At 39.3% G+C, this 6,491-nt stretch overlaps 1 protein-coding gene across 1 annotated transcript in view; it reads right to left on the bottom strand.

Moving 5' to 3' along the window:
- The window catches only part of AMMECR1 (AMMECR nuclear protein 1), a gene marked incomplete at its 5' end in the record, with an annotated part of 25,723 nt that continues 19,232 nt past the window's right edge, over positions 1–6,491 (bottom strand). The window contains 3 exons of the mRNA XM_017847755.1: positions 1–1,020; positions 3,635–3,731; positions 5,130–5,220. Coding sequence (XP_017703244.1) covers positions 906–1,020; positions 3,635–3,731; positions 5,130–5,220 — 303 coding nt within the window. The remainder of the gene's footprint in view (positions 1,021–3,634; positions 3,732–5,129; positions 5,221–6,491) is intronic.

Here is a 6,491-nt window from a genome sequence, read left to right as displayed (position 1 = left end):
TAACCCCTCTTAATTCCACTAATTATATTCTTCTCAAAGGCACTGAATTCTGTATCTGCTCTCTTCCTAATATTTGCTGCTCATAAAATGTTTCCTGTAGCCTTTTGAAAGGTAGTTTGTACCTTCTCAAAACAGTGTTTTAGTTTGCAAATTGGCTGTATAAAGTGGTGAGGCAGTCTCTTCTATGATAACCAGCACACTAGGGATAAATGATTTCTCTCTCTCTGTGACAAGCCCTATCACGGACCTTTGAATGCTCACTACTAGAACTAAAGTTCATATATTTTCACCATGGGAAAAACATATACTTAAGGAGTGAAGACCCAACTACTAAGCTGTCATAGCAAAGTGAATTTCAGACAAAAATCAAGAGTAATATACAAATAACTGAATTTGATATGAATGAATCCCAAACTCAGGTATCAAAAAACAACTATCTTACTGAGGAAGACTAAAGACAAACCTAAGTAAAATCCCTAAAAACTGCACGCTTTCTTCCATCCACAGTCAAAGGAAGGGAGGGAGGGAAGGAAGAAGGAAAATGGGAAGGAAGAAGGAAAACAGGAAGCAAAACAGGAAGAAAGGCAAAGAGAACAGAAAAACAGAAACCTGACTGAGATAGCAAAGCAAAATTCTACATAATATTGGAAGGAAAAAAACCCAAAATTACATATGCTGCAAAAAAAAAATAAATGATCTAAAATAATAAAACGGGATCTTAACAAATGCCATTTTTCTACCCGTTACCATGATGATCTTAATTGACGATGTCGAAGCTTCACCATGGCAACGGAAACTATCATCATAAAATGGTACAGTAAAAGAGATAGCTAGACCAAGAAGGTGTAGGGTCTCCTGGGAAGAGGTCTGCAGAGAGGCCCAGTGACTGGTTGTGCGGCTCAGTGTCAGGAATAATGGTTGTATGGCGGAAGGGGATGCCCAATGCCATTTTGGAAATGATGATGCTGACGATGAGCAAGGTATTCAGCATAGCTCAGGGTCATCTTTTCACTACGATATCTGAAAGAAAGTCAGGGAAGAGAAAAGTTAACATTGAGAAATAGGTGACATGCCATTGTCCATGCTAGGAAGGACCTTAGAGATAATTTTATAGATCAGGAAATGGGGTCCCAGAGAGAAGCAGTGACTGCCCGAGGTCACAGAGATAGTAAGTAACAAAGCTAAGATCAGAACCTGGAAATCAAAAGTCTGAGTCCAGTGCTCTTTGCACTCTACTACCTCCTTGTTTAAATTGTTCTTTTAGAATTTTATTGCCCCTCAGCCCCAGTTTCCTTTTTTTTTTTTTTAGACCGAGTCTCGCTCTGTCTCCCGGGCTGGAGTGCAGTGGCCGGATCTCAGCTCACTGCAAGCTCCGCCTCCCAGGTTCACGCCATTCTCCTGCCTCAGCCTCCCAAGTAGCTGGGACTACAGGCGCCCGCCACCTCGCCCAGCTAGTTTTTTGTATTTTTTTAGTAGAGACGGGGTTTCACCGTGTTAGCCAGGATGGTCTCGATCTCCTGACCTCGTGATCCACCCGTCTCGGCCTCCCAAAGTGCTGGGATTACAGGCTTGAGCCACCGCGCCCGGCCAGCCCCAGTTTTCTAACAGGAGTATGCATGTCATTCAATTCAGTTGATTATTTTTCTTCAGAAATCTTCCACCTCTCCCTCTTTTACTGTTCTTTTCTCTGTCCATACATCTACTTAGGTCTTACCATTAAGTAACAACAACAAAAACAACTTTTCTTAATTCTGGTATCCTGAACTCTCACTTTTCCCCATGTCGGGCTTTCTTTTCATTGCCACATTTCTCAAATAGTTGTGTATATTTTCTGCCTTCAATCCCCATCTCACACTACTACTCAGCTCAGTGCTCTTTGGCTTCTGCTGCCACCCTTCCATGGAAATAGCTGTCAGAAGGCTTCCCCTGACTCAGCTTGACCTTTCCATTTGCTCATCATACCCTTAAGCTCTCTGGTGCTAAGGATTCTATACCTCCACATGCCCTTGGTTCTCCCCTGCCTCTCAGATTGCTCCTTCTCTCTGAATGCTCCTATCCCTGCCTTGCAGAATTTTGTTATGTTTCTGTATTTGGTTATTTTGACTCTATACTGTCTCCCCACAGTGAACCCTATCCTTACAATTTCAATCATATCTAGCCATGAGCTCATACATTTTCATTGACCTACTAGATATTTCTATATAGATATTCTAAGAAGCACCTCAAATCCAAAGTCAATGCATAAACTTAACATGCTCCTCTTGTGGTCCCTACTTTGATTAAAGGGATTACCTTGGTCCCTTTTATCTAGATTAATGCCTTGACTTCCTTCTTTATTTCTAAATGATGACCCAGTCCTTTCATTTCTTCCACATTATTTTCATATCGATCCCCACCTTTCTTCCCATCTCACTGCCACAGCTCTAGTTAAGGCCCCTGTTGCACCTCTTTTGGACTGCTGCCACGGATTCTTAGATAATACCAATGCTTCCTGGCTCATTTTCCTGTTTCCAATTCCATTCTTATACCTCCCCAAGCTCATCTGATTAAAATCCTTCAATAGCTACCAATTGCCTATAGAACCAGGTCCAAACTAGTTACTCTGGAACTCAGGACCCTCAATGGTCTGCCCAACCTACCATCTGGCCACATTTTCCTCTAATGATCAGCTTCTCTATTACACTGAAAGATCAGCCCAATCAGACTATTTCACATTCTCAGAACTTGCTTTGTACTTCACCACCCTTGACTCACAAGGTCTTCCTTAAGGGAATCCCTTTCCTCCCGCACTCTCTGCCTGTCAAATATTCCACCCATTCTTCAAACCCAGCCCCCAACGGACCTCTTTGAAACTATCTGTTATCCCCCTCCCACCCTCTTAGAATTCCTCTTTCCCTATTTCATGGGAATCGATCTTGTATTATCCATCATATTCTGCCTTAGATTAATACTTTTGTCCATGCCCCCTCTATTCGCCTCCACTGTGAACTCAGGGAGAGCAGGGATGGAGGTATTTCTGAATTTCTAACTCCTCAGAGCTGAGAATAGGCCATTTTTAGACTATAGGCATTCAATGTAGTTTTATGGAATTGAAATAAATGGAACTAGCAGCCCATTTTCCTAAAGTGTATGTTTTTTTTTCCTTTTTAAATAAGCATCCGTATTTTTTCATGCTGAAATTTATTTAGCATTTGAGTTTAGCTCAATTGTGTTTTTCAGCAAGCTAACAAGTTTTCTTGGTAGACTTCTATCACTGCCAAAATTCTGAGGTTAAATTTGAATTTGAGGACTGTTTATCAGAATCCTGGGGTTCTGCGAAGTAATGTCAAAAGCTAGCCAATTGCTAATTCAAGTACTTTCTCCAATGAAGTAGTCTACAGTCTCCAAGGGCTTGCTCATACAAAAGCCAGAGTAATCACACAGAGCTAAAGATGGGAAAGATAGGCTCATACATCACACAGGCTTTACTACCAAGCAGACTTCCATTGTATCCACCCTCAGTATGACCTTGCCATTCATTTCCACTGTTTCAGAAAAGAGAAGTGTAGTTAGAGAGACCAAAGAAATCAAAGCGTTATAGGCATACACATCAAAATGTACAGGTTAGCCTTGTGCTAGAAAATGTCTTCTGTACCTGGTCAGTTTTATGGTTTTCCTGAATTCATTAGTAATTGGAGCTTTGTATCCTCCTTTCCTCAATAAGGAGTCTATGGTCTGAATATGGTCCCATCCTGTAGAGAGTTGACCAGATAAAATATCAGTCAAGCACATGTAACAAATACCTTTAATTAAATACAAAATGACTTTGTAGAGGTCAGCTATCACTGTCATCAAATGCCATCAAATCTTTTGGTCCTAAAAACAATCACACAGAAAAGCTACGATTTTGTCCTTTACAAAAGCAGGGCCATCAACCACACTCCTTAAATTCTAGCTATCCACAGTGTCAAACAACATTGGCTCCTTTATCTTCACATTCGAAGTCAAGGGGTCTAAGGGGCTGACAGAAATTGCTCAGCCGTGACTGTAACAAACTATATCTGCTGTACTTTCCTCTAACAGCGACATCTTTAAAAGGGAGTGAAAGCCTATATGCCATTTTGCCAACTCAATATTTAGGACTCCCACACCACCTCACAGTAATTGTTGTTTCTTATGGTATCTTCTATAATTCTGTAACCATTCAAGTTTGTGTGCAGTATTCAAGGGTATTTTTATTAGTTCTAACATGGATGGTATACTAGTATCTGAGGCCCTCTATCTTTTATGTATGCTTTACAAAGTTAATGATACTAGGAGATTAAGACATTTTCTAAAGCAACCCAAATAAATCTTCAAGCAACTGCCTTGAAGACTTTCTGATCTGAGGATTTAATGGCATTAAATTTTGCTATTATGTATCTCCCATTTATAAGACTAACATGGGGAAACCAAATTACAAATGCTTTCTGATGAGAAGAAAAGCTCCCCAAGATAAAAGATTCATTTCAACCAACACAAAACCAGAATTTAGTAGTTGCTAAGAAAGGATAAAATACTACAGAGTGAAAAGTTACTCTGTGTTACAATGTTAGTTCATACGGGTCTATGCTCTATGTGTGAAATAGGAAAATTCTGGTTAGGAAGTATAGACCAAGCATATAAAACACTAATACTTCACGTTTTCTCAATGCTCCAATCTTAATGGGAAACCTACAATTTTAATATTAGCAGGATGAGTAATGGCAACCACCTAAGAATGAAACATTTGATACTTAAAATGACAAAGAACTATGTGGCTGATTGTCAAACAAAAGGCTTGTTTATGCCACAATGGAATATGGGAAAAAGGCACTTCAAATCAGTAGCAAATTGTTGCCTAAAATGAAACCCAACTAATATTAATTCTGCTTTTTAAAAAATATACACTTATGGGTTTATGCCATCAAACTTCAATGCAGGGATTCAACTTCTGTGAGTACTTCACCGACTTGATACAGACATTGCAGTGGCAGTGATGGAAGAGTCACTTCTTATAATTTGACACTGTTCAATTATCAGACATAACTGCAAGGTCAGCTGTCGCATTTCAATTTGTATATTTGTTTAAATTCTTCACCAGATCACATGAAATAAAGTACAACAATGACCTTGCTCCTTTGCAACCTCCGGTAGGTAGGTGGCGGTGCGTTTTGATCCTTTTTCATTGATGAATTCTATTCTAATGCCATGTACACCCACCTGAAAGAAATTGGCAGTTTTATTAGTACAGTCTTCTTCATAGAATCAGAAAGAAAAGGTTATAACTTAACTTTTAATAGAATGCAGTTCTTCCTTTCCCCTTGTTTTTAGAAGAACGTATCAGTTTTCTCTTTCCAAAGTTAGACTTTGGATTTGAAGGCCATTATGATGGCCATGGAGAGGGAAAATATTGATTTGCATGTGCCCAACATGCACTAGGCTATGATACTGTGTTTGGAAAACTGGAACAACTATTCTGAAGCTGTGTGTAGAATAAGATGGTTGATGGCAAAAATCCTGCCCCCACTCCCAAATTGTAGCTCATGCCAATGAGGAACTAGAGACAAAGGTGACTGGCTTCAAAGAGATAGCAAACAACCATCCTGTTTTGCAGGTACACTCACCACTTCTGATTAAGTTCCAAAACTTTTGGTGCTGATCCCCTCCCAAACTATCTACTCCCTTTAAAACCTTAAATTATATGTAGGCAAGCAAACACAGTCAGGTAAGATTGAAATATAATAATGAAAACAATCAGATCCTACATCATCACCCAGTGTAGATAGCATTTCTTTAAAAACGCATTATGACTTAGAGTAGTAGCAGACCTTCACTGTCCACCTACACCATTGTCTTCACACAGCTCTACTAAATTTAAGAATAAAGATTTCAAATTACTTCACTGTAGTGCATTATTGCACAGTCTCTTTATATACTAGCCCAGAGACCAATGTAACTTTTTTATGTAAAACGAGCTTGTGGTGATGCCCTTAAAAAGGTAGTCTTCTAAGTAACTGTGAGCAATTGCTTGCTAATGTTTTTTTAAATAATGTGCTTTTCCTTTGATTAGCATATGATCGAAAGGAATCTGTCCTTTCCCCTCATATCTCACAAAGAATAGTATACAGGTCTAAAGATCAAAATTAAAAGTTTTAACTTCTTTGTAAACACTGATAATAAAACAAAATTTCAAAAGCATAATGACCCCATTCTGTTCTCTTGGATCTGTGGTTGCCTCAGATCAATGGTTCCCAAGTGGAGGGTCAGGTTGTGCAAGGTACTGGAATGCAGATGTAAGACCAGGTAAACATTATTACCCAAGATGGAGGCTTCTTTTCAGAGCAGGTGAGTAAAGTCATAGACCTCTATACTTTCCATGTGTATGGATGTAAAGGTCTAGAGGAGGAAAAGGGGTCAATGAAAACTTATTTGCTTCTTCTGCCCTCAGCCTCAAGTTTTCTAATTTTTTCAGGAATAAAAGTCCTCTAGGA

This window comes from Rhinopithecus bieti, unplaced genomic scaffold, assembly GCF_001698545.2.
Source record: "Rhinopithecus bieti isolate Rb0 unplaced genomic scaffold, ASM169854v2 scaffold_30476, whole genome shotgun sequence".
NCBI lineage: Eukaryota > Metazoa > Chordata > Mammalia > Primates > Cercopithecidae > Rhinopithecus > Rhinopithecus bieti.
This window is presented reverse-complemented; position numbering and strand designations above follow the sequence as displayed.